At 47.5% G+C, this 27,643-nt stretch overlaps 1 protein-coding gene across 1 annotated transcript in view; it reads left to right on the top strand.

Annotated features, from left to right (window-relative positions):
- Positions 1-27,643, top strand: part of LOC125445518 (basic proline-rich protein-like) — an 82,384-nt gene that overhangs the window by 7,256 nt on the left and 47,485 nt on the right. Inside the window, exons 3-5 of the mRNA XM_048518601.1 lie at positions 15,690-15,819; positions 26,154-26,334; positions 27,054-27,138. Coding sequence (XP_048374558.1) covers positions 15,690-15,819; positions 26,154-26,334; positions 27,054-27,138 — 396 coding nt within the window. The remainder of the gene's footprint in view (positions 1-15,689; positions 15,820-26,153; positions 26,335-27,053; positions 27,139-27,643) is intronic.

The raw sequence follows: 27,643 nt of genomic DNA, 5'->3' as shown, positions 1-27,643 counted from the left end.
TGAGAATGACAAATGGCAAGCCCAAGAAGTCTCAGAACCGGAACAGACTACAATTCCCAGAATTCCTTGATGGGAAACCATAACCATTAAACCTGAGATGCTAGCTAGGCAATAGCAAAAAAGACGCGCCTCCGCGCAAAGGTGCAACAGCAACCCACATTGTTCCCGCAGGCTCCGTTCGCTGCCTGCACGGAAGCAGGCGAATGTGAAAACAGGAGAGCGGGTTATTTTATCCCGACTGCAACCTGCTCTGCCTGGGCTGTGCGGAAGGGCCCCAACAGAGATGTTTTGCCATTGCCATTGCCTCCCTCTCTATAATGATCCTGGTATTCCTTGGTGGTCTCCACAGGCGTAGCTACCATGGGGACATCCGGAGACAAGTGCCCCGGGCGCCACCTTGTGGTGGGCGCAAAAATTGCAGATTCGTTTGTGGCTTTCTGTATTTTTTACTTTTTTCAATTTTGGCCTGCAGGGGGCGCAGTTTTTAGGATAGCGGCACCAAAATTTCAGGCTATCTTCAGGTCACTCTCCTGATGATACCAGCCAAGTTTGGTGAGGTTTGGTTCAGGGGGTCCAAAGTTATGGACCCCCAAAGGGGGTGACCCCATCCTCCATTGTTTCCAATGGGAGCCAATAGTAGATGGGGCTATCATTTTGAGGGTCCATAACTTTGGACCCTCTGAATCAAACTTCACTAAACCTAGGTGGTATCATAAGGATAGTCTCCTGATGATACCGCCCAGATTTGGTGAAGGTTGGTTCAGGGGGTCCAAAGTTATGGACCCTCAAAAGGGGTGCTCCATACCCCCATTGTATCCAATGGGTGCTAATGGTAGATGGGGCTACCCTTTTGAAGGTCCATAACTTTGGACCCCCTGAACCAAACTTCACTAAACCTGGGTGGTATAATCAGGATAGTCTCCTAAAGATAGCCTAAATTTTTGGTAATGTTAGCTTAAACATTGCTCTCCTGACAGGCACCCTCAAATTTTCCCTGGGTTCTCTCTCCAATGATGCTGTTTGGGGTGGATGGGTGGGAAATCTACCCTGAAATAGCATCACTTTCAATGTTGTTTAAACTAGAGAGCCCAGAGTCTCTCTTTAAGGTGGATTTAAAAGGAGAATCTGGGCTCTCTAGTTTAAACAACATTAAAAGTGATGCTGTTTCAGGGTGGATTCCCCCCTTCAAAAAATAGCATCATTTTCAATATTGTTTAAACTAGGGAGCCCTGGGTTTGTTCAGATTTGTATGTTGGGGCATGTTCTATAATGTGATGGTGACTTTGAGATGACCTAGTGCCAAAAAAAGTTGTTTCGTCGTGGTGGGGGAGGGGCGCTGCCATATTGGGGGGGGGGCGCAAAACTCAGATTTTGTCCCGGGCGCCATTTTCCCTAGCTACGCCACTGGTGGTCTCCCACCCAAGTACCGACCGGGGCTGGCCCTGTTTGGTTTCTGAGATCTGACTAAATCAGGCTAGCCCAGGGGTCTGCAACCTGCGGCTCTCCAGATGTTTATGGACTACAAATCCCATCAACCCCTGCTGATCCCAATTGGCTGTGTTGGCAGGGGCTGATGGGAGTTGTAGTGCATGAACATCTGGAGAGCCACAGGTTGCAGACCCCTGGGCTAGCCTAGGCCATCCAGGTCAGGGCTGGCACAGGGTTACATCATTCTAAATCCATTGAAGTCAATGGGTTTAGAAGGGGGAGCTCTGTTTAGGATACTACTGTTATTTTATGCTGGTGCCTGTGCCACTCTGCCTTGATCAACTATTGGGAGCACAATGACAAAGAGGCAAACTAGAAATATTTTGAACAAACAGATGAACAGATTGATATGGAGGCCATTCTGCGGTAAAACCTCGGCCCCTTCCACACACGCAGAATAATGCACATTCAGTCCACTTTCACAATAGTTTGCAAGTGGATTTTGCCGTTCCGCACAGGAAAACCCAGCTTCAAAGTGCCTTGAAAGTGGATTGAAAGTGCATTATTCTGCATGTGCGGAAGGGGCCCTAAACAGGTTTTTAATGTAGATATGCCCTTCAAATCTTTTTCGACTCAGGCCCAGTCTTGATGGAACGCTTTATCAGATGAGACGCAGGATTTGAAGAAGAAGAAAAAGAGTTTGGATTTATATCTCCCCTTTCTCTCCTGTAAGGAGACTCAAAGGGGCTTACAATCTCCTTGCCCTTCCCCCTTCACAACAAACACCCTGTGAGGTAGGTGGGGCTGAGAGAGCGCCGAGAAGCTGTGACTAGCCCAAGGTCACCCAGCTGGCGTGTGTGGGAGTGTACAGGCTAATCTGAATTCCCCAGATAAGCCTCCACAGCTCAGGCGGCAGAGCAGAGAATCAAACCCGGTTCCCCCAGATTAGATACACGAGCTCTTAACCTCCTTTGCCACTGCTGCTCCATTTGCAGGATCTTGCTCAATTCCACAAGACAGGAGAAGTTCCACCGGGCCTGTGGTCGAGGCAGCAACGGTCTTGGCCGGTCTCCCTATCCTACTTTGTTGCATTTTATTTGAATTTACTCCTTCATAATTTATTGGTATTTCCTTCAGTATTTAGTCGACTGGTTTGATGACTGTGCTTATGTTTCCTCCTTCTCAGTTGGTTGCCTGGGTGGTGAACGAAATTAGAGCGCCAGTAGATATTTTATTGCTGTGGTTTTAACGTTTATATAAATGTTTGATTGTTTTAATATTTGTTGTTAGCTGCCCTGAGCCCAGCTTTGGTCAGAGGAAGGGACATAACGTTAACAATATTGAAATAAATAAAAGGTCTATCCAGAAACCCCAGCTTAGATTTATTTATTCATTCCATGCTCACTCCGCCCTTCCATCAGCGAATGGGGATTTTGGCCCTAAGGCTACCAGTGGTGGCGTACCTTTGGTACCTTTGTGGTATAATGTTGATGGGCCTCTACCAGTTGCGAAAGACCCGAACAGGGGGCAAAATAATCTAATTTAAATGTAAGATAAATGGATAAGAGCTGATCAGGGACTGGAGGAGTAAAATTAAAGGATGACACACTGTTGATTGTTTATCCCACAATGATGAATTTCGGGTTTTGAGTCAAGAACAGTGACTGCTCCCTCGTCATAAATCTCTCATCTTTGGATTTAGTTGTCATGGCTTCACAATTTACAACATTGCCCCACATTTAGTCATCGGGTTTTGACATATTACTGTGACTGAGCTGAATTCCCTTTAAACTCCGATATTTTAACTCCAAGAAGGAGTCATGATAGACATCAAACACAAGCAGCTGCTGATTACTGAGTCAGACCTTTGGTCTGTCAAGGTCAGTATTGTCCGTTCAGACTGGCAGTGGCTCTCCAAGCTCTCAGGTAGAGGTCTTCCTCATCATCTCTCACCTGGTCCTTTTAACTGAAGATGCTGGGGACTGAACCTGAGAACTTCCACATGCCAAGTAGATGCTCTACCACTAAGCCACCGCTTCTCATAATGATCACAGAGTTCAGGCCTCCATCTCACATCCTCTGTCTCCAAGGGCCAAACTTAAGGTGACCACATGGTCACCTTTGTGACCGGGACGGGGATAGGTGGCTGCGGGCAGCCGCAGGAGCGCACTGCCTTCTGGGGCTCTGCCGTTTCCCGTCCTGTCACAGGGCAGGAAACGGCAGCGCCCCAGAAGGCCGTGCTCCTGCGGCCGCGCGAGAGAGAGGCTGCCGCACTGCCTTGCACCCCAGAAGGCAGTGCAGCAGCCTCCCAAAAATTGGGACAATGGAAATAACCCACGGGACGCAGGACAAATTGTGTGAAGGCAGGACTGTCCCGCCAAAAGCGGGACGTCTGGTCAGCCTAGCCAAACTAGACAAGGCTTTGGAAGTTCTATGATCAGATCTCCAAAGAGTTTTTCTTTTAATTAGAAAATAACAGATGTAGGCAAGGTCCAGCTTGGGCCATGGCTAGGGAATGGCTGTAGAGACAACTCTTTCCACTGTGACATTGTCCTGACTACAAATGACCCCTCAGAGCTGCCTCTAGCCAGACTGAGAATAACATACAATCAACTGCTATGGCCCCCCTTCTTGGAAGAAATAGCAGTTCCGGTGAGCTATTTGAGGTCAGGAAAATGGCACAGAGTAGAAAGCATTGACCCGCTGCACAGGGCCACAGTAGCCTGAGGCCTGAGGTAAAACGGAGCCTCGGGGTCCTCTTCGTGCACCACACCCAAGTGCTGTTGTGGATAGCGTTTTAGAATACTAGCAACATAACTAGCAATAATTATTAATGTAGCATTAATAATAAAAGCTGATTCACTAGCTAGCCAAATAGACTTCCTATTTGACTCTGCCCATCATGTCCTGAAGGTCAACGGTGAAAGGCCAGACAGGCACAGCCTTATTGGTCAGCCAACCTTTGCCAATATGAGCCAAGATGTTGGGCTTCCTCATCCTGATGGGGCTCTGGGGCAGTTTGCCCCATTTCTGCTAAGTGGACCCCCCAATCCATATAGCTAATTCTCAGTGTTGCCCCATCTGTGGATACTTACATCCAGAGACTGGGGCTATGTACAGACAAAATAGATCTTTTTACAAACCTGAGAAAAGTCACAAGCTGCCAGGGAAATTTGAAATCTTAAAAAATACACCCTACATTTCATGCTTTTCTGTAAGAATGGAGCACACAGTATTTGGGGGAGGAGGCGGCTGATACACATAGAGGTTAATCCAGTTTCCATGAGAGATGGAATAAGATCCCACTGATTCAACATTCATATTGGTCTAGGATCAAAAGAAAAATATCCACAATGAACTTTGAAGGGTTTAGCTTAGTTTATCTTAAAACTTGTAAGTAAACAAATAAAATTCAAGTCTTCACTGAGTTCCATAAATTGTGCAGGTAAATTACCACAATAGAAACTTAGTTTACTTTCTGGTACTTCTGTAAACCCAGCACGTGTTTACAACAGTGTGACATTGGGCAGTTTACATTACAGTGGTGTATGTCTGCTGCCCTCAAATACTATGGAATGCCTAAGGATGATATATCCTGAGGCAAAGAAAGAAAATGAGGACAGTTTGACTATACTTATCTGGAGTTTGTGGCTGAGGGGAGGCTCGAAACAGCAAGCTTCCAGATTTTATTTTTAGCCACTTATTCTGAATGATATTGTTCTCCAAATGCTTCGCAAACAAAACCGTTAGCAATAAAAAGCCCAACATAAAACATTAAAACTTCAGTCTTTGGTCAGTGTGAAGCAAACTGAAATTAAAAGCCAGGTTAAGACATGTGTTTAAAACAATGATAGAACCAGCCAAACCTCCCCCCACCCCATATACACACGTGACGTATTGTCAATAGCCTGAGAACATTAGAATATTGTGACCTGCGACCTACAAGTTTAAAATGTAGATACCAGGCAAACAGATACAGCAAGGGGGTTCTGAAAATGAAATCTAAGAGCAGGAAAAGTCCTCGTTCTGAAAGCCACCTACCCACCTCACCATCAAAGATGGGGGTACACCAAGCAAGAACTCTGCTGGAAGATTTACGGGTAATAAGCACCGTATGGGAGCTGTTTCTCCTTCGTATACCATGAAAGTTTAGTTTAGGCTTTCAGATGTAAGAAAATGCCCTGTGAATCGAGCCTAGATACAGATTGAAACCCAGGGAATCTCTCAAACTGAACTTCCTCCTAACCTGACTGGCACCAGACCTGTTCGTTTCCCAAATGGATAAAAATGCCCCAAGCATTTTCCCATCAAGGGCGATCCCCTGGCTTTGTTCTCTTTTGGTTTTGGAGGACCAATTTCTGTTGTCTGATTCACATTCTTGTGCAATTTGTCAAACTGCTCTCCTATTAACATTTCATATTTTATTTATTTTCCCGTTGCTGGTGTTATCCATGTTAATAGTGCCTTCTTGGTTTTTGTGCTTGGCCAAAATTGGATTTGAATGCCCTTTTTTTTTAAAAAAAAAAATTGTGCTGTTCTCTTTGTTATGCTGTTTCCTCCTATTTTCTGGTTGTCTTTTTTTTTTAAAGTGGGCTTGTAAGCTGCCCCAAGAGCTTTTGTTTCAGTTCATGAAATAAACATCATTTAAATACCAGCAAGATCAATAAAAAGCAGACGTTTCAAGGAGAGTGAATTTTGTATCGGGCACACACTTTGAGGAAAAGAAGAGTTTGGAATTTTACCCCTCTTTTCTCAACTATAAAGCGTCTCAAAGCGCCTTACATGCTTCTTCCCTTCCTCTGCATGCAACAGACACCTTGTGAGGCAGGTGGGGCTGAGAGAGATCTGTGACTAGCCCAAGGTCACCCAGCAGGCTTCATGTGTAGGAATGAGGAAACAAACCCAGTTTACCACATAAGACTCTGCCACTCATCTGGAGGAGTGGGGAATCAAATTAGAGCCCACCACTCTTAGAGCCAGCGTGGTGCAGTGGTTAAGAGCAGGTGCATTCCAATCTGGAGAACCGGGTTTGATTCCTTGCTCTGCCACCTGAGCTGTGGAGGTTTATCTGGTGAACTCCAACACATGCCAGCTGGGTGCCTTTGGGCTAGTCACAGTTCTTCGGAGTTCTCTCCTCCCCACTTACCTCACAGGGTGTTTACTGTGAGGGGGGAAGGGAAAGGAGTTTGTAAGCCGCTTTGAGTCTCCTCATAGGAGAGAAAGGGGGATATAAATTCAACTCTTCTTTTTCTTCTTAACCGCTACACCGTGCTGGTTCTCCATTCCTTCTTGTGTCCGACAAAAGAGTTTTGACTGTTCAAAACCTACACCCTGGCAATCTTGTTGATTTTGAAGCTGCTACTGGACTCAAATCTAACACTTTGCTCCTTTATCTGAGCTCCAATGTCAATAAGATTCCTCGACAGTAAGCCGTAGAGCCAGCACAGTGCCCGCTTATGCAATGCTGAGAATTACCCTCTCTCTTTTAATGCTCCACTCTTGGCAGCGGGAAGTGCTTCGCTTGCAAAGTGACGGGTTGCGTTTGAAGCAAACTGCGAAGGAGCCAGCGTTTAGCCACAAACAGGGACACCTGTCACTCAGAGGAGGAAAAAAAATGTATATTGATTGTTATTAATGGTTACAGCGTTGAGCTGCGTGGCCCAAAACCAGCCAGAGTTAGTGGAGACAAACTGTCTGGGACTCCTTGTGATGTTGTTCAATGACAGCAAGGCAAACCGCCCGGAGAAAAGGTGTAACCAGGATTTTTAACTTCATCCCCACCTCAAATATTCCCGTTTGGCATATCACAACAAAACCCTTGGGAATGATGTCAGCAAAGCAGGGGGGGCGGGGGGCGGGTAGGAAGCATGATCTACACAGAGTGGCTTGCTAACTTTGGCTTAGCTTTACGAGGTGCAAATAAAAGGGGAGAGGGAAGGAAAACGTGGGTGTCTTTTTCTCCGCTGCTGAACTTATCCATAAATGCATCTGACTGGAAGTAAATGGAAAGACTGGGCTGCCACTTGGATTTTGTTTTATTTTTTTTGCACAGAACTGGAAAATCGGGAAGTAATTCAGAGAGACAGATTGGTGTAAAGGTGGGACTCAGTCCAGGGAGACCTGGGCTCAAATTGCTGGCCCCTTACAACAGTGGAGAAGAAGGGTTTGCATTTATATCCTGCTTTTCTCTCTTGTAAGGAGTCTCAAGACAGCTTGCAGACTCCTTCCCTTCCTCTCCCCACACCAGGAAACTTGTGAGGTAGGCGGGGCTGGGAGAGTTCTGAGAGAACTGTGACTGCTCCAAGGCGACCCAGCAGGCTTCATGTGGAGGAGCAGGGAAACAAAACTCTTCTTCTAAATCCAAACTCTTCTTCTTCTTCGAGAAAACTCACTGGTGATACCATTTGCAACAGCAACAGGCCAAGAACACATGCTCTTCTGCCTGATCTAACGTTGCCAACTCCTGGTTGGGAATTTTCTGGAGACTTGTCGAGAAGAGAAGAAGAAGAGTTTGGATTTATACCGGCCTTTCCCTCCCGTAAGGAGACTCAAAGGGGTTCATAAACTCCTTTCTCTTCCTCCTCCCCACAACAGACTCCTGGTGAGGTAAGTGTTCCAAAAAACAGTGACGAGCCCAAGGTCAGCCAGCAGGCTTCATGTGTAGGAGTGGAGGCACAAATCCAGTTCACCAGATAAGAGTCCGCCACTCACGTGGAAGAGCAGGGAATCAAACCTGGTTCTCCCAATTAGTGTCCACCTGCCCTTAACCACTAGACCACACTGGCTCTCTCTTAGTAAAGCTTGGGCTGATTCCACATGGGCCAAAAACAGCAGCGTGAAAATAGTGTGAAAATGGTATAAAAGGGTTTAAAACAGTGTAAAAGGGTTTATACTGTTTTCACACCATTTTCACACCGCTGTTTTTGGCCCATGCGGAATCAGCCTTGGAGAGGGCAGGGTTTAAAAAGGGGAGGGACCACAGGTTTGTAATATCCAGGAACTTCCTAACCTAGCTCCACTCCACATGGGCCAATAAAAACAGGTTTAGAATGGTAAAAAAACCATTGGGGGGGGGGGACTTTACATGGATCCTGCCCCTAGAACGAGTTTGCCCCGTGTTATTTCCCCCAAACTGGGTTTTTTGATAATCGCTCTATTTGCGTGTCTTTTGAAAAATCCTGGGCTGTAGCTGCTTGCGAGAGAACAGCTGGGCAGGAGGCGCTTTATTTGCATCTGTTTTCCTTTAACAAAAAAAAATTAGCGGATTATACCTGCGTAGCCAAACCTTATCTGCAGGTGCCGATGGTCGTATCGTGAGACGTCAGGATGGATGTGGGGCTCATTTGTGCATTTCTGCGTAGCTACGTATCGGCGGGAAGTAAATTTTGAAAAAGAGACTCACCTTCGCGCGAAGGCACAGTAGCAACCCAGGTAGCAACCCAATCGCAGCCTGCACGGACGCATGCAAATGCGAAAACTGGAAAACAGTTCACTTTATCCCTACTGCAACCCGCTATACATTTGTTGTTCGGAAAGGGCCCTAGAGTCGTCAACCTTACTTTCAACCCATGTCTTCCCCAGGCGGAAATCTTTGCAAGGCCAAGACCCCTTGACAGAGCCACTGTAGGCACACTAAGGTTGCCATCCTCCAGGCGGGGCCTGGAGATCTCCTGGAATTACAACTGGTCGCCAGATAGCAGAGACCAGCTTCCTTGAAGAAAATGGCTGCTTTATAGAGTCAACGCTACGGAACGATATCCCAGCAAGGCCCTTCGACAAACCCAACCCAGCCTCCACCCCAAAAACCTCTAGGAATTTCCCAGGCTGGCATTGGCAATTCTAGGGGAGACAGTGGTAGCTTTTATCTTCATCTCAGGATGGATGCCAGCAACATTCCCCCCCTGTTCTTACTCCACCTTAACCATGTAGCCTTCAAAGCCAGCCCGGGGTCGCCTCCTGATAATTTACTAGCATCAAGCAAACTTCCCGAACGTTGCTTTATATTTATCAGCTTGTACATGCCTGGATCTGTTCCCTGCAAGTTACGCACACGTTATTTTTAAAAGAGGGAAGAGAAGGGAGGTTCTGCAAAAGAGAACTTTTTATTAAAATGTCTTAGGAGTTTTAGGAAATGATTGCCCTTCCTCCCGTATTCCCTAGAGACCACGGGGGATTAGTAGGGTCTGAGCCCCGACCATCGGTTTCCTCGAGGATATTCGTGCGCTTGTGTGTCTGATTTATCTGTATCTATACAATGATTGCCTTTAATTATAGTTTTATAAGTATATAATTCACAGAATGTATATCATTTGTAAATGACTGGGCAGGCTGGCAACAAGGAAGGGTGGAACCCGTATCGTATGCTAATAAAAAAGAAAGGAAAGAAAAGAAAACGCAATTATCTTTTCTTTTTGATGTTGCTCTGATCTTCCCAGTCAAGATGGAATGCGAAATGAGAAAAACCCCAACCAATAAGCCCCCCCCTCAATCAATGCAGTTCCTGTGAGATGAAATTCATTGCCAACGAGGCTGAATAACGAAAGAGCTCCTCTTTGAAGGCTGCAGGAGAGGTCTATGAGAACAGAGTCTTCCAGAGGTTTGTTTTTAAAGTGACCTGTAGGTTGCGAAAATGTCACAGTGTTCCAGGTCACGCAAGAACTTGAATGTGCTAGTTCCTCACGATCCAAACCAGGACTTTGAGTGCTGTGGGGGAAAAGTCCTAATTTTGTCGACGTATTAATCTTGTGTTTGTTTTTAGAAAGAAAGAAAGAAAGAACCCTGATATTTGTTGCTTGCCTGGCTCTGTGGCCTGGTGATTGGCTGGTTTTTTGTGATGTCATAGAATGCCCAGGAATTGTCTGCATTAAATCATAAGCAAGGGTTTGAATCGCTATGACCTAGAGATGACAAGAGCAAATGTTAACTATGGCTTGGTGATAATCCACACCTCAGGCCATTTATCCATGCACTGATTATCCTGTGGCTCCTTGCTTGGGAGTGGGGGTTTTCTCACAATACTAGAACCAGGGGGCATTCATTGAAAATGCTGAGGGGAAGAATTAGGACTAATAAAAGGAAACACTTCTTCACACAACATGTGATTGGTGTTTGGAATATGCTGCCACAGGAGGTGGTGATGGCCACTAACCTGGATAGCTTTAAAAAGGGCTTGGACAGATTTATGGAGGAGAAGTCGATCTATGGCTACCAATCTTGATCCTCCTTGATCTCAGATTGCAAATGCCTTAGCAGACCAGGTGCTCAGGAGCAGCAACAGCAGAAGGCCATTGCTTTCACATCCTGCAGGTGAGCTCCCAAAGGCACCTGGTGGGCCACTGCGAGTAGCAGGCCTGATCCAGCAGGCTCGTTCTTATGTTCTTATGTTTTCCCACGGTTTTTTGTTTCTGCAGGGATTCTCCTCCTGCAAAGCGTCCCTAGCAGAGCCAATCTGCCATATTGCCTCCCTGCTGCTTCATTGTCATTTCCATTCAGCATCCATTTGGGGATATCGCCCGCCACTGTTCTTTCCCCCGTCTTTGGCCGAGTGTTGCTTTGCTAGACCAAAGCCCCCTTTGCACATGCAGAACAACACACTTCCAATCCACTTTCAACGCACTTTGCAGCTGGATTTGACTGTGCGGATTCGCAAAATCCACTTGCAAGCAATTGTGCAAGTGGATTGCAAGTGCATTATTCTGCACGTGCGGAAGGGGCTCGTGTCAATTTCACGTCAATGTCAATTTTTAAAAAAGAAAGCCCTCCTGATCACTCTGAAATGTTGGCCTGAAGAGTGGGTGAAACAGTGGTGTGAGTGGGGAATGGCAGAGAGGAGCGGGGAAAAAATCAAAGAAAGCTCAACACACACCAATCTCTTTCCCTTTCCCTGCAAAGGGAGAGAAAAAGTCACACTTTCAGAGCTTTAAGAAACGGTGGGGATTCTCTGATCTGAGAGTAGGTAACTGCTGAAGAGGGGATGACATGTGCATAACTGAGAATCCAACCTGAAGGGAGTGTATGCTCAATGCAAAGGAGAGCACACATGCGTGGCCTGGGGCCCTCGTACCTTCGGAACCGCCTTACCCCATATGTCCCTACACGGCCTCTGCGTTTGGCAGAGGTCAATTTACTGGTGGTTCCCAGCCCCTCAATGGCACAACTGGCCTCCACGCGGGCCAGGGCTTTTACGGCCCTGGCCCCTGCCTGGTGGAACACTGTTCCTCCAAGGGGCTTTCCCCACTACAGAAGGGAGCTAAGGTCGACTCGGTTCCCTTCAGTGGAGGGCGATTCCAGGCTGTCCCCACAGCAACTGAATTGGCCTCCTGGAACTGAGCTAAGTGGGCGGGATCATCTTGGTGCCTGTTTCGCTCCTCGATCGTGATTGGTGCTTGTGTTACGGTGGGAAACGGGAGCGTTCTTTTTTTAACAGTTTACAGTTTACAGTTACATGCGCTTTCTGCCCGCCACGACTCTCCCGTTCTGCGCATGCCACAAAAGCGGCTCGTGAATGGTTGAACGGACGAGGTGTCGTTTCGATGCTTCCCCACTTCGAAGGTTCGAAGCGGTATCGACCTTGTTCCGGCAGAAAAGTGTAGTTCATAAGTGCAACAAGGATGTCGCAGTTCTGGGGGGGGGGGGTGGAACTGAGACAAAACAATGTTGAGCTCGGTGGCAGTGGGGATTCACTGAGGCGAACCTAGGTGGAAACCAGTTCAACTCTGTCAGTGGGGAAAGCCCCCAACTGTCCAGGCCCTATGGGATCTTGGAGAGTTCCGCAGGGCTTGTAAGACCGAGTTGTTCCACCGGGCTTTTGGGGAGGCCAGCCGCTGATGGTGAGCGCCCTCTCTGTCTCTCCCTTTTAACATCCTGGGAGCTGTGACACCTAGATCTACCGTCCCCTCTCTGGGAGGGTTTTTATTAATAGTTTAATACTGGACGCCAAGTGGTTTATGTGGAACGCTGTAATTTTATGTTTTAATGACGTTATTTATTTATATTAATAATTTGCTGTTATTATTGTTTATGTAATATTATTTTGTTGTTCACCGCCCAGAGCCCTCAGGGGATGGGGCGGTATATAAATATGATAATAAAAATAAAATGAAAATGAAAAGCCCACATTCTTCACTGACCAAGACCTAGGTTTAAATTCAGTCTGTTGAATGCTCAAGAGTACATAATAGAAAATATATTTCATGGAAACACTTCTGACCAAAAAGAAGTTCTACACTGGGGGTGGGCGGTATATAAAATCTAATAAACAAATGAATGAATAGAATAGAATTAAGGCACAAAATACATTTATCTCAAACACATTGTTTAGAGCACGCCATAAAAAACATCTATCAACTTGTTGTGTGTGTGCGTGTGCGCGTGTGCGCGTGTCAAGTGCTATCAAGTCGCAGCCAACTTATGGCAGCCCCAGAAAGGAGTTTTCAACGCACGTGAAAAGCAGAGGTGGTTTGCCACTACCTTCCTCTGCAGAGTCTTCCCTGCTGGTCTCCCTTTCAAGTACTGGCCTTGCTTGGCTTTCGAGATCTGATGAAATCAGGGTACACCGTGCTGCCTTCCCTCCCCAACTGTTGCATATCGATAGAGATAAAACAACTTTGGATCTCCTGACTTCACCGATGCGGCAGAAATGAAGCAATACGTTACTCAATAGACAAACACAGACAGATAAATTTGTTGGCGATGAGAGCTGCATGCTGATAAATGTATCTGTATTTAATTTTGTCAATTGATAAATGTAGGCTTCATTATTCCTGCATCGCCGAAGTCGAGGGTGAATCATCCAAAGTCGTTTTCGTTTTATTGATACGCAGCCCTTCACAACCTTGTTCTTCATAGTTATTTTTTTTCTAAGAGAAAGGTTTCAACCACGTATCTTGTGCTGTTGTACGATTTTGCACCTTAACTCTTGAGTACAGAGCAGGAATTAAAACTAAGAAAGCACCAGAAGACTCAAGAAGCAGGTTGCAGGTCTACATCTAGTTTTCTATCTGGATTTTCAGCCATGCTGCCTTAATTTTGGGGAGCAGGCAAAACCATGCACTGGAAAGTGGACAACTGTTAGGAGCAGTGACGTAGCTATAGATTTTTTATGGGGTGGGTTCGAGGGCATGGCCACGCCCCCCACTCCTGTGGGCATGGCCATGCCTCCCAAGCCCCTCCCCCGCCCTCAGAGCTTATAAAAGCAGCTCTCCGAGGCCGGGGACCGCAGTCTCTTCTCCCCGGAGGTGAGGGAAGAAGGGACTGCCAGCTGGGAGCCCAGCAGGTGGGGTGGGTGAGGGGGCGGGGGTGGGGCAGAGGGAGGGGTGGGGCAGGGTGAGGTGGGGGTGAGGCAGGTGAAGCTTCAGACATGTAATGGGGGGGTTGAACCCATGAACCCCCCCTTACCTACGTCCTTGGTTAGGAGGACTCTTTTTTTTCCAATTTATTTTTATTTTATTTTTGTAAGCACAAACAGAACAGAAAATTAAGAGAAATAGGAACCATATTGTAACATTTACAGTTGCCTTAACATAAAAAGAGAAGAATAAGTCCAGTAGGATGAGCCAGTGTGGCAGAATGGTGGCTCAAAATGCTGGCGACATGGATCGAAATCCCCTTGGACACAAAACCTGTTGGGTGACTCTTAGCTATGCCAATCTGCTTCAGAGTAGACCTATGCACAGGGCTCTGGGTTTCTTACGAATAGGGTGGGATAAAAACACAGTCAGGGTTGGAACCAAGAGGTCTATCTAATCTTTAATTTTGTAACCTTGTATCATTTTTGTAAATTTTAATTATCTGTATTTGCTGGTCACTGAACATAACAATACAATCATCACGGGAGGTCAAGTAATATAGATCACAGAAACTCCACACAGATCAAGCTACTGATGCCTCGGAACTGAGCAATGAATGGGCACTTTTGCACATGCAAAATAATGCACTTTCAATCCACTTTCACAGTGGTTTGCAAGCGGGTTTTGCTATTTCGCACAGTAAAATCCAGCTGCCAAGTGCATCGAAAATGGCTTGAAAGTGCATTATTCTGCATGTGCGGAAGTGCCCAATGTGCCGTCCAGATGTCAGCTTTGAACTGATGCACTTTTACTCATTTGTTGCCCTGACCTGGATGGCAACAAAGGTCATCCTTTGTTGTACTGAGTTAGTACCCAACTCAGTACAACTTGGCTGCTATGCAGGGTCAGCCAGCTCAAACTCTGTACAACTTGGCTTCTATGCAGGTCAGCCAGCTCAAACTTGGCTGCTATGCTAAGGAAAATGTTGGTAGTGCAAAATCTGAGTTTTCCTCCCCCCTCCCATATGGGCAGCCACCCTCCCCCACCACGACCAAACAACTTTTTTTGCACCAGGTCATCAGGGAAGGAGGAAAGGTGTGGGGGCCACGTAACTAAATGGCCACAGCCCGGGGACATTTGACCCCATATGTCCTCCTGGGTGGTACACAGCCAACACTGGTTACTTGCTTGGATGGGAGGCTTCCAAGCCTGTCCAGGGTTGCTACACGGAGGTGGGCAAAGGCAAACCACCTCTGTTCACCTGATGCCGGGAGAGCTTACAAGGTTGCCACAGGTCACCTGTGACTTGACCGCACTTGATTGGTCATGTTCTTGAAAGTGAAAGGTTCTGCTGACTTTCTACTTGGAAAAAGATCTCAGTCTCATCTCTCAAAGAAAAAAGGAAAAAAAAGGGGGGGGGGAGAGATAATAATTTGGACATCAAACGTTTGCAACGAAATTTCACGTTAATCTTAATACTACTTGGGGGCACTGCGAGATCCATTGAAGCCGAAAGCAACCTCGGAAGAACAAAGTCGCGCCAAACCCAAGTGGCAAGAGCTTTCTTTTCCTTGATTAATTAATAGGGTTTGATGAGGTATTTAAAATTGCCTTTAATCACCATGCTTAACAGGGTGGGGCAATCGTTTTGTGCTGAGGCAGATCATATATTTTCAGGATGTTTGCTTAACGCCGGAGGGTTGCGAAACGGAGGGATGGCATCTCCATTTTAAATTGAACGCTGTCCTGATAAATGGAGAGCGGAGCAGATAACAATGAAAGGGGGGAAAAAATATTGAACAAAGATAAATTTAAGGTGTCAACCCGTAGGAGAGATAAATCAAATGTACAGGAAATAAAACGAGGGAAAACATTTGAGAAGGAAGTCCTATTTGGCAGGAAATTGCAAAGGGCAAATCTGAAATGTTTCACCCCATTAAACTTGGAGCATTCCGCTCTCTTCTCCATGCAAAGATTCGCATTTGGCTGGGCTACAGTAGTCGAATCTTTGCTGGGGCAGCAAATTTGGTGGCGGCGGCAGCTGGCGATGACCTGCAGCCTGTATTCAGTACCCTCCCCAATTTTATTCACATTTTGGGGAGGGGTACAGATAGAGGCCCCTTCTGCACCTGCAGAATAATGCCCTTTCAATCCACTTTCACAATTCTTTGCAAGTGGATTTTGCTATTCCGCACAGTAAAATCCAGCTGCAAAGTGCATTGAAAGTGGATTGAAAGTGCATTATTCTGCAGGTGCAAAAGCAGGGGTAGGGAACCTGCGGCTCTCCAGATGTTCAGGAACTACAATTCCCATCAGCCTCTGTCAGCATAGCCAATTGGCCATGCTGGTAGGGGCTGATGGGAATTGTAGTTCCTGAACATCTGGAGAGCCGCAGGTTCCCTACCCCTGTGCAAAAGGATCCAGAGCTGTAGTTTCAAAACTCTGAGGTGTGTGTAGAGGCGTAGCAAGGGGGTAAAGTACCTGGTGCACCAGTGCATCCTCCACCCCGCCACGCCCTGGAATGCCCCCGCCACGCCCCTGGAACGCCCTCACCACACTCAAACTGGGGCATGCACCCGGTGCATCGTGCACCGCTCCACCCTCTTGGAGCTACGCCTCTGGGTGTATGTTAAAACTTTAGGGGCAACCACATCTCTGGACAAACTGTACAGTGTACTTTTAGGAGTATCTTCCCTGAATCAGCCTCCCTGCTGTGATCAGCCCTCCTGGCTCAGTATTCGGATGGGAACCTTGAGCCAAGACCACAGCTCCAGAATCTACCCCATCTAGAGTCTCTCTGAAGACCTCTCTGAGGATTCAAAGGCTCATTCCGCACATGCAGAATAATGCACTTTCAAACTGCTTTCAGTGCTCTTTGAAGCTGTGCGGAATGGCAAAATCCACTTGCAAACAGTTGTGAAAGTGGTTTGAAAACGCATTATTTTGCGTGTGTGGAAGGGGCCATAGAGTTGCTAACTGTGCTTTGGGGGAAATTGCTGGAGTCATGGTGGTGGATAGGTGTCAAACTTGCGGTCCTCTAGATCTCATGGACTACAGTTCCCATCATCCCCTGCCAGCATCATGATGGGAACTGTAGTCCATAACATCTGGAGGGCTGCGAGTTTGACACCTATGATCTAGAGGAAGGCAGGGTTTAGGAAGGGCGGGAATCTTGGTGGGGTATAATGCTGCAGAGTCCACCTTCCTAAGCAGTCGTTTCCAGAGGACCTGATCCATGTAGTTGAAAGATCAGTTGTAATTCTGAGACATCTCTAGGTTCCACCTGAAGGTGGGGAGTCCTGTGGAAGAGACAGACCTCCATAGTCCGATTCCAAGCTATAGAACCTCAACCCACCAATCATTAGAAAATTTAATTAAATTTTTAAAAGCTATTTATTTTAACCCAAAAGATTTATGCTTACAGCACCTTGTACTTGTTTGGGTACAGTGACCCGAGATGGCCTCAAGGGCCTATGTTCTTCTTGATTTAGAACTCCACCCCCCAGCTTACAACAACATAATTAGAAACTATATTCTTTCCCTCTCCCCTCTGAGTGTTTGAACAGCTTTGATTTCAAAGGGGGAAAAAATCAAGAGAACAATAACCTTGTAATGATGGGCGAGGTCTAACGATTTGGAGCTTCAGTCTGGGAGACAAGCGCTCACCCGTGGGATTTGGTCCTGACGTTGGCACCTCCCAGTCTGGGGCATGGCAGTGTGGCTTTGGGCTTGCATGAACGCCTTATTTTGTCACCTGTGAACAGGGCAAAAATGCAAAATGGAAGCCTTCAACGTTGCCTCGAGGAAAATTTGAAACTTGGCAGAGCTGTCCCAAGACATTTTGCCACGATGTCAACGGGACACCGTTGAAGGAAAAGGCAAGATTTGAGCATCTTCCATGTAAAGAAAGGATGAATTTCTAGGGCTCTTCCATTTAGGGAGAAAGGACCGTGAATGAAAACAGATGTAGTAGAAGGATAAGAATAAGAATTAGTTTTTATACCTCGATTTTCTCTTCCTGTTAAGGTGTCTCAAAGTGGCTTGCAAGCTCCTTTCCCTTCTTCTCCCCACAACAGACACCTTGGGAGGAAGGTGGGACTGAGAGAGTTCTAAGAGAACTGTGACTAGCCCAAGGTCACCCAGAAGGCTCCATGCGTAGGAGCAAGGAAACAAACCCAGTTCACCAGATCCACCAGATCCACCCATGTGGAAGAGTGGGCAATCAAACCCTGTTCTCCAAATTAAGAGTCCACTCCATCATGCTGGATCTCAGTAAGAGGTTTATACGGTACCATTATACATGGAATGGAGAAAGTGGACTGAGGACGCCTTCCTTCAATCCCCATTAAAACCACCAACCAGCAAAGCCAATGGGCAGTTGATTCAAGGTGAACAAATGGGTCAATTGCGCAGAGGCCAGTTACGGCGCACCAGCAACTGAGCCCAGGCGTGGCAAACTTTCTTGAACGTCATGTGTGCGGGGAGCGGAAGTGACATGCGGCAAACTTCCTTGTACTGACGTACAAGAGCACCTCAGGTGTGCGCCTGATGCCACGGCGGGTCAGAGAGGAGGCAAGCTCTCCTGTCTGTAATTGGCCAAAGAGTACTTTTTTTCTGCAACGTGCAATTAACTTATGAAACTCAGTATCAGAATACGTCAAGGTGGCTGCTTGCTTAAAAGACTTTAAAAAGGCCTTTGGCCAATTTCTGGAGGAAGATAGATCTACCAATGACCATTCGCCAAAACAGCTGAATGGATTGTCCATGTTGGCTGGCGATGAGATATAAAGAAAAAGGCAGGAGCCCACCTGACTCCACTGAGCCAACTAGGATTGCTAGGTCCTCCCTGGCCATAGGTTGGGGGGTTGGGGGTAGGGTGGTTAGATCCAGGTTGGGAAACTCCTGGAAATGTGGAGATGGAGCCTGGGAAGGAGAGTGACATCAGTGGCACAATGCTGGAGTCCACCCTCCACAGTATCCATTTTCTCCAGAGGAACTGGAGATGTCCTTCTTTGGAGTCTCCTTCTTTGGAGGTTTTGAAAAAGAGGCTGGATGGCCATCCGACCGGAGTGCTCTGATTGTGTGTTCCTGCACTGCAGGGGGTTGGACTTGATGGCCCTTGGGGTCTCTTCTATGATTCTGTGAGCTATAGTTTTGTGGGATCTCCAGGTCCCTCCTGGAGGCTGGCATCCCTGTCCCCAACACTTCAAGGAACCTTTGTTCAGAATGCTAAGATTGCATGTGGTGCTTTGTTTGGCTCTCCAAACCATGTTTCTGACTTTGGGCAGCTTACATAATTGGGCCAAGCCTTCTCAAGGATTTGAGCTAGTCTCATGGTGATAGTGGTGCCCTGACTTGGGTGGCTTTCATCAGATCTAACCAGGACAGCCCTGGTTAGTATCTGGATAGGAGACAATCAAGGAAGTCCAGGGTTGTGATGCAGAGGTGGGCAATGGCCTCTCTGAACCTCTCTGGCTTTGAAAACCCACAGGACTGCTTTAAGTCGGCTGTGACTTGACAGAACTTCCCACAGCCTCCATTGTGGTGATGGTTGTGGATATTTGATTGATCCATGGTTGTCTGCAACAAAGGTTAGTATTACTTCCTCAGCATGGAGGTTGGAAGTGTTATGGTCTTCCCACAATGGAGACCATGTTTTGTTTTGGTTTATGTACCATTTGATAATTTCACAGAGCATCTGGGTTCACAGAGCATGTGGTGTTTAGGGAATGGCCCAAGAGAAGCTAAGCATCGTTGGGACCAACTGGCGAAAAGCATAAGGGATGGTAAGAGATTAATTCTCGCTTCCACACCCCGTCAGAGCTGAGCCGTTTGGGGACATTGCCTAGTTTTCAATCCTTTAGCAGACGGTGTGTTTCTTGAGCAAAGTAAACAGTGGGAGGCTGCAGTCAAAACAGCGCTACGTGACGGAAGCCTATGGACATCAGCCCAGATCCATAGCAAACATGACAGGCAGAACGTGGTAGTCTGCCTTTTAAAGTCCACATCTGTTTCAAAAAAAGAAAATAAGGACACATACGTTCAAAAGACTGTTTTATAGGGTTGTTGCCAATGCTGGCTTGGGGAAATTCCTGAAAAGTTGGAGTGAGTGCCGGGGGAAGATGGAGGTTGGTGAAAGGGAGGGAGCTCGGCAGGGATGTGGTTCCATAGAGTTTGGTCTCCAGAGTGGTCATTTCCTCCAGAGGAAATCCTCTCTGTAATCATGAAATCAGGATACCACGTCTCCCTCTAGGACATGAAAGGAAAGGAAAAATAGGAGCCAGCTGAGGTGCCAGTGTGTGTGTGATCCTGCCTTTTGGAATGCCTATTACTGATAAGGCTGACAGGCCTCTTGCCCAGGGGCGTACCACCCAGGGGGACACATAGGGTCAAATGTCCCCAGGCTGCTGCCATTTAGTCACGTGGGGTGGAAAATCCCACCCCCACTCCTCCTTGCCCCCTGACTTCAAGACCAGGTACAAAAAAACCTGGTTTGGTCATGCTGGGGGAGAGTGGCTGCCCATATGTCCCCCCCCCCCCCCCGGAAAACTCAGATTTTGCACTGGGTTACATTTTCCCTAGATATGCCTCTGCTCTTGCCTGCATTCCCGCTTGCTCACCGCAGCCGGGAGCAGTGGCAGGGATATTTTTTAAGTGGTAGCATCTGCGTCACCGTGTCACTTCCAAGGTCACCCCTGTAGCTCTAGAAATGGGTGGAACCTCTATGGTTTTACCCAGAAGTGACATCACAGCACAGATGCCGTTGCATTCCCCTGTCCCTGTCTCCAGCCTTCCTATTGGTTGGCAGACATTGCCTGACATCCCTACATTCTGGAGAACATCTCTCCCCCCGCCCTCTTTCTGTCTTCTTTCTCTCTGTTCCAAGAAGTCCAGATTCCCTCCTCCCCGCATTTCAATTAGCCATGTCAGCGAGGTGATCTGTCATCTGCTGTGGCAAGACGGCTTGATGTTCATATTGGAGAGTGTCAGGCCCTCAAGACGTTTGGGATCAAGAGCTTCACGCTGAAAAGGAAGAGCCGGCCAGTGTGATTGAGCAGACCTTTTCTAGGCTCCCCGCGGAAGCTGGATGTCTTTCGAGCGATGGAAAGGCTATCAGAATTCCACTTAGAATCCATAGGGAAGTGGGTTTTGTTTGTTTGTTTGTTTGTTTGTGTGTGTGTATCAGAAAGCGAGGAGGCTCTCAGAAAGGGCGTCCCTGAAATCAGGGAGAAACAGTGGAGGACCAGGCGACTTGTGGGAAGCCAAGCAAACAGCAGATGGAATTTTTAACGACAGGTTGCTGCCAAGGAAATGAAGTCACTTCCCCAGGTGCTAAGAGATTATGCTGCTCATTAATCTAAATTGCAGGCTCTTTCCCAAACAGCAAGATCTGCAAGCGTATTATGGGGAGAACTTTGCAAAGTAGCTGGGGGGGTAAAAGGCTCTGGTTTTACTCCTGATGTCAGGCCTGCCAAGGAAGAGGGCACTTTCCCTATTTGGTTCCTTCTTACATACCTCTACATATCCGCGTCAACGGTTTAGGTTTTTCCTCTTTCGCTATTAGTTTTGTAGATTGGTTCGCGCCGTACAGTATTGAGGTGAAATTTGTAGGTATGAGGCACGTCATTTAACACCCGGCTTGCGTGGTGATTTACTGAGGTGTGAACAGTGTTGAAGAAATGCACACTTCTTAGGGGGAAGATAGGGAGCGAGAGAAAAGAAAAGGGCTCAAAAGCAAAAAATAATAATGGTTTCGATTCACACAAGGGAGACATTAAATAGGAACAGGAATTTGGGGATCAAGATAGCGGGGTGGAGATCAAAATCATCCCTACGGTCTACAGCTGTGGTGGCGAACCTTGGGCACTCCAGATGTTATGGACTACAATTCCCATCAGCCCCTGCCAGCATGGCCAATTGGTTTGCAAAGTAGCTGGGGCCATGCTGGCCATGGGCTGATGGGAATTGTAGCCATGGTGGCAAGGGCTGATGGGAATTGGCCATGCTGGCAAGGGCTGATGGGAATTGTAGTCCATAACATCTGGAGTGCCCAAGGTTCGCCACCACTGGTCTACAGGGAGGCTATTATGAGTCTAAATGAGTGAGGGAAGGTTTACAATGGGAGTCATGGACATTTTCCAGTTTGTCATTAAAAATGAGTACCCAGGTTGCTGGGGATAAAGTAGAGATGACTGGGGAGGGCAATGGTTGACCACCCCATAACCTAGTTTGCCTAGTAAACGTTGTGACGTGATGTCACCCCACTGGTCAGTAATGGCCTGGTGCTTGCCTCGGAGACTACCATTACCTTTAAGTCATGATAATAGGCAGGAGATCTTGGGGTTTCTTTTTTATGTTTCACAAACGGGCAAGCTGTCTTCCACTCCTCTGTATTCTGATTTAATTAGCTCTTTAAAAATTGATTTTTGGAATTATCTAATGATAAGTTTGCTGCATGTTTTGGTTCCTTTGTCCCCACCTGGGAATTGAAATGAGCGTCGAGAGGCAGCACGGTGCATTGATTAGAGTGTTGATCGGAGAGACCTACGTTCTACTGGAACATAACAAACCTGGTTTGAAGTGTGGGATTTCTTGGCAGGATGCTGCCCAGTGTGACCTTCGCATGCTGCAGTGAGGATGTTGGAACCTGGATGAAAAGGTGCCGATTCTTTTGAACCTTGGTGGTATCTAGATTGAATTTTCAGTGGGAATTCGGCCTCTGATGAAAAACCTCTTGGTGTCTGATTAGTCAAGTCAAGTTCTTCTGAAAGCTTGAGGCCACACCTATTTGTTAGCTACTAGTTAGCAACAGTGTGCTGGGAGGGAGCTGTGCGGACAAGCTGAGAATACTTTCACGGTCAGCTTGACCTCACTCTATAGAGGACTTTGCCTGGGGTCAGATCAATCACTCACTAGTGACACAGCCTCTTTCCTTGCTGGGGCTGTTTCTCCCCAATCCTCGAGAAGAAATGACTAATCTCCATGTTCATATTAAATCTAGCGTGAGCAACTGTAACTTATAAAAGTGAAAGGTTTCCCACTATGCTCCTCTGCTCTTTGATAATCATTGCTGTATAAAACTATTGGCACAGGAGGGAGCAGAGCCCTTTCATCTTCAAAGTCTTTTACAAGCATGAGATAACTATGCCGTACCCATGACACCATGCTGTGATCGGTAAAGGGTACATGGTATATGAGCTCAAGAATACCATCTCTGTTTTGTGCCTGACAGGGCAGGCCGAGTCTGTAAATCCAAACGGCCATAAAAGACAACGAAACAACAACCCCACCTGGATGTCCTTGTTTGTATCACAAAAGTGTTCATTCCACTTTAAAAAACCCCACAAAGTTGCGAGAGTTTTATGGATACTGTGGGCCACTGAAAAGACAAATCAAGACCAACCCAAGCCCAAATTCTTCCTAGAAGATAAAATGACTACACTTGGGGCTATTGTACATTGGTCGTATTGTGTGAAGACAAGAGTTTCTTAAAAAGAGTTACTGGATAATGCTAGGAAACGTTGGAAGGTCACATGAAAAGAGGAAGGCCCAACATGAGATGGATTGACTCAATCAAGGAAACCACAGTCTTCAGTCTGCCAGACCTGAGGAAGGCTGTTAATGATAGGACGTTTTAGAGGTCAATAATTCACAGGGTCACCATAAGTCAGAAGTGACTCAATGGCATTTAAAGCACACGCCGTGCCTGCACTTTTCGGTGGGGAGGAGAAAACCCCTCCAGAACAATAGGCAATGAACCTGCCCTGATGTTACATCCATCCATCACGTTTTCCTGCCCAGAACACCCCGTGGATGGGGCCACCATGAATCAGTTGCATCTGACGGCACATCCTCCTTTCTGAGAAGCTCAAGGGCATAAATATGGACCCCCCCCTTCCTCACTTTATCCTCACAACAACCCTGTGGGTAGATTAGGCTGGGAATAGATGGCCAAAGATCTTTGTGGTTGAAATGGGGGTTTGAACCAGGTGTCTCCCTGGTCCCAGCCTGATACTCTAATCCAGGGGTAGGGAACCTGCGGCTGGAGAGCCGCATGCGGCTCTCCTGCCCTTGCACTGTGGCTCCACGAGCCGAGCCGCCGGCCCCATCCTTGCCCGCCCTGCAGGCAGCAGGGCAGGAGCAACAACTGCCCACAGTCGGCTGGGCCGACGACTGCGGGCTTTCTCGCCCACCCCTGCTGGAGCTTGGCTGGCGGCTTTCCTCGGGCGGCCTGCGTGAGGTCGTAGCTCGCCAGCTTCATCCTTGCCTGCCCTGCAGGCAGCAGGGCGGGTGCATCCATGCGCTTCTCAGAATGAGCAGAGTAAAAGGTAAAAAAAACCCTATATATATAGTGTTATCTTTATTTTAAATGTCAAAAATTATTTGCGGCTCCAAGTGTTTTCTTTTCCTGTGGAAAACGGGTCCAAATGGCTCTTTGAGTGTTAAAGGTTCCCTACCCCTGCTTTAATCACTGAACTACATTGGGTTACTATTCTGCCTTTAAAAATATGGGAGGAAAGGTGATTTATACTGAAGGGACACAAATGCTGTCGTTTTGGCTTCTAACGAGGATTTTTTTTTGTTTGTTTCCCGTGCAGAAAAATTGTCAGAATTTCTCTTCCAACATAAGATGCATTTAAACTAAATCAGAACCGCTGTCCCCGAATAATGGGAATTGACACGAATGATTGTGGACGGGAAGAGGGGTTGAGAGAGACAGACACAAAACCCCAAAGCTGGGCCGTTGCCTTTATTGTTGCGGCAGGGTGACACCTACCTGTAAGTCCCTTGCTGATGTTAACACAACAGGATGGGTCCTGCCGCGGCACATTTAGACACCGGTTAGCAGAGGGATTGTGACAAGGAGTGGGCAGTGAGGCGGGAGAAACGCCCCCAAGAGACCCTTTAGAAACATAACATGTCAAAATGGCTTTTCCCCTTCGTAACAGTCCATGCTATATGATTCTCTCTTCAGTCTTGGGTGCCGATTCTCATAAGCATGCTTTTGATTCCACCGCAGGAGGCAGGAAAGGTAGATTGAGGAGTGGGAAAACCCTCAAAATGAAGACCATGGGCCTTTATATAAAGGAACAACAGCATTATGCTTGAATGTCATGTGAAGAGTAGACCATCTCTGAGCCGTTAATTGTCTCATACCTAATGTTTATTGACTTATTTATATCTGACAGACTTTCCGCTGTCTGAGTGGAGGGCAGAGGCGTACTGCCTAGTGGGACATATGGGGTCAAATGTCCCTGGGCTGTGGCCATTTAGTCACGTGGGGGGCAGAAAATCACCCCCACACCCCTCCTCCTTTCCCTCTGGGTCCATACACTGACTTCAAGACCTCATGCAAAAAATGTTGTTTGATTGTGGTGGGGGAGGGCAGCTGCTCATTCGGCGGGAGGGGACTCAGATTTTGCACTGAGCTACATTTTCCCTCTGGTGGAGGGAGAGCGCATATGGGTATCCAGATGAAAGTTTAGATACTGAAGGAGACAGAAGAAAGACAACCACACATTTTAATGTGAGTTGGTTGACTTCCACTTCTGTTCTACCTGCATATCTATATTTTAAAAAACCCTACAAAAATGCTGTCTCCTCCACCTGGGCACGTGTTAGCCCTTAAAAATCTCTCCCCACTTAGAGATGCAGGCATACAAAACAGCATTATTTATATAATTCTTTGTGTGCTGTTACTTCAAGAAACTTTCCTGGGGGAACAAGATAGCACTAATGGGATTCTCAGAATTCTCACCAAATGCCCAGGACTCTTCAAAGCACAGCCACTAAATAGTCACGAAACTGATGTAAATGTGTAGTGTAGACAGAGGTGTCAAGATGCAAGCAAGTCAAACAGGAAAAAAATAGTGATTGGGTGGTTCTTTCATTCTTCCTACAATCCAACCTTCTAGAGGCCGCTTGGAAACCATCAAGAAAGCCTCTGAGTCCTAGAACCAGACCTTTTATTTTGTTCAGGGGTAACAAGTCAAAGTCAGATCATTAGCTATGGGAATTTGTTATCATCTTGTGTAGTAATGCACTGCTGACCCAGCAGCACCGTGGTAGAACGTTGGGACGCCAACGGACCTACGGCCTTTGTTGAACGCGACCGTAAGCATTCCCACCTCTCATCCCCTAAGGATTACGGGTCATGAACTGGTTCTGCTCAGCCACTGGCGCAGGGACAATGGTCTTGCCCCCCAGGTGCGAGGATTAGCTCAGACGCTTACGCTTCCTTCCTCAAGACGAGCTGTGGTGAGATCATGCATCACATGATGATCTCCAGGTCTCCCCTGCCTCCGCCATTTCCTACCCACCTCCTTTACACGCCTACAACGAAACCCTAATAAAGTGCCAGAGACCTGTTAATAGTGGCAGAGTTGCCAGGATCACGTCAAACTCAAGGCTCCTGTTACAGTTGACGCTTTCCACCAGATGAAATTCCTCCGCTGCCTTCGGCCTATTCCTTAGCTGCACGACCCCGCGGGATGATTCATAAGCTGGTGCCGAACCTGGGAATCTCAACCTCCACTCCTGCTCACCGTCGCTTTGGGAAGGGTCAGCGATACCGGGCGTCCGCTGGATCGGCGCGAGATTCAGGGACCACCGCTTTCGGGTATCGCCTTCTGTCCTTCTGATCAAGCGCGATCTAGAGACATCAGCCGCCCTAGGACACTTCTCATCCGGACGTGGAACATCGGGTGAGGTATGGGAGCTTGGTAAAAGCAGGGCTTATGATCAAGCTAATCGCGATCTAACTGGAAAGCGTTACGAAGGAATGCGGCAGGTCCCCGTGAAGAGAAGGAGTTTGGCGCAAATTGGCTAGAGGAGATTGAAGCTCCGCGTCCATGGTACCCAGAGGGGAGACATTGAATCTTAAGGATCTGAAAACATCGGCTTAATTTCACAGAGCCTTCATACAACCGATGTCACTGCTACCATCGGAGACAATGTTTTGTCGCCATCAGCCCGCAGGACCTATGGCCCCTTTGCTGCAGGGCCGCCTTCGACCTCTTTCACCTTCAATTTCAACCCCTCGAATTTTTTCTCTATCCAATTAACAAATTGGACGCTTCGTCCCTCCTTCTGCCCCTTGTTCTTCAGCCTTCCATTTCAGAACTCTCCTTCAAACTCCGCCCAGCCTCTCCCTCTTGCTCCTCGCCTTCATTTTCCTCGAAGCTTTCACTGCATTCCTCCGGCTAGCGCCATCGGTAATGGCGCTGGGTTTCAAAACTCGCTATAACGATAGCCACCGCATCTGCAGAAGAAAAGAAACCCTGACGGAAGACGCATGCCGAGATTCTGTGACATTGTGCCCCTCCGCCCATTTCACAGATACCGAGGGGGGAGGGTGGCCATGACCGGCTATTGTCGAAGTATCGCCTCTGCTACAACATCCTCACTGGAGTTCGTGAAAGCGGTAAGGGACGAGTCACTCAGCCCCTATGCGAGAGGCAATGCTAGCAGGCGGTCACGAGGGAATCACTTAATGGTTCCGACGATTGAAGACCACCTTCCGCGATGTTCTGAGCCCTGCACAATTTAGATCTTGGGAGAGCGAAGTTCGGGCCAGTAATGCTTTAGCAGGGCAGCGCTTCGGGCCGCTCTTCTACACAAAGCCGCTTCAGCTTCACGGCTTTGATGCCTTTCAGTAACCCCGCAACAATCAGATCGCCTTGCCGTGGCCAAATACCCTACAGTCAGCTTCTGAATGCTTTCTACAAGCGCTTTTGAAAGTCCCCACGCCGATACAGCGCCAACCCAAAGTTTTTCTAGCACCCTCGGCAGAAGCCTCCCAAGAGCCCTATGCTGAGTTTGTGAACAGGCTCCAGGAGGCCCCTCAAGAGGCAGGTTGGACAACCAGGGAGGCCCAGGGCTAATCCCTGCGCCTTTGCCAAGGAGAACGCCTGGCTGAGTGCCGCGAA

The sequence above is a fragment of the Sphaerodactylus townsendi genome, linkage group LG16 (assembly GCF_021028975.2).
Source record: "Sphaerodactylus townsendi isolate TG3544 linkage group LG16, MPM_Stown_v2.3, whole genome shotgun sequence".
Taxonomy (NCBI): domain Eukaryota; kingdom Metazoa; phylum Chordata; class Lepidosauria; order Squamata; family Sphaerodactylidae; genus Sphaerodactylus; species Sphaerodactylus townsendi.
The sequence above is the reverse complement of the archived record's forward strand: the minus strand, read 5'-3'. Positions and strand labels throughout refer to the sequence as shown.